Genomic DNA, 670 nt, shown 5'->3' on the forward strand with positions numbered 1-670 from the left:
GCCGCCTTGCGCCGGCCCCCGGCCTTACGCGTTGGCTGGTCCGGACTCCGAGCACGACGCGTTGTGCATCCCGGTGAAGGCAGGGTGGCCGGAGACCTGCGTTCCCCACCGCTGCCCCGCAGGGCTCCGCGCTCTTGCAGCCCGCGTCCACGCCGGCCTGCGCCTGGCAGGGCGACAGGCTCTTCTCCCGCTTTTCCGCGGGGCGGGGGAGCGGGGTGCCAGGCCACCTCACAGCCCACTGTCGCCGCGGACCCTCGGGGCTAGAAAGCGGAATTGAAAACAGAGGTTAGGCTGGTCCACGTGTAACTTTAGGGTAGCACGCCGGAGGAGGGTGGCGCGGCGCCCCAAACCTCCCCCTGGTGAGCTGAATCGCATCCCAACCAGTTGAATATATCAAAGGAAGTGCTAGGCAGAGCAACCTTAACCCTTTATTGGAAAAATGCAAACCTATCTCCCTGTTTCAGGGTGCTCTTTGCAGACCTTGAGTCAGCCCGCCGAATTCTGCAGTGGCAAGCTTCTGTTCCCCCAGATTCCGCGTTATCTCGGTAACAGCAAACTCAACAGCAATTTCCCTTACCTGGCTGGCGGAGCAGAGGGTCTGTCTCCAGGAGCGGAAGGAGAGGAGCCATCCCGCGCAGGATAGGCTGGGGGGGTAGCTCGCGGGGGGGCG

At 63.6% G+C, this 670-nt stretch overlaps 1 protein-coding gene across 1 annotated transcript in view; it reads right to left on the minus strand.

Annotated features, from left to right (window-relative positions):
- Positions 1 to 629, minus strand: part of NPBWR1 (neuropeptides B and W receptor 1) — a 1,537-nt gene extending 908 nt beyond the window's left edge. The window contains exons 1-3 of the mRNA XM_006140356.1: positions 578 to 629; positions 448 to 541; positions 29 to 260 (exon numbers count right to left, since the gene is read on the minus strand). Coding sequence (XP_006140418.1) covers positions 29 to 260; positions 448 to 541; positions 578 to 629 — 378 coding nt within the window. The remainder of the gene's footprint in view (positions 1 to 28; positions 261 to 447; positions 542 to 577) is intronic.
- Positions 630 to 670: the final 41 nt, after the last annotated feature.

The sequence above is a fragment of the Tupaia chinensis genome, unplaced genomic scaffold, assembly GCF_000334495.1.
Source record: "Tupaia chinensis unplaced genomic scaffold, TupChi_1.0 Scaffold000031_1, whole genome shotgun sequence".
NCBI lineage: Eukaryota > Metazoa > Chordata > Mammalia > Scandentia > Tupaiidae > Tupaia > Tupaia belangeri.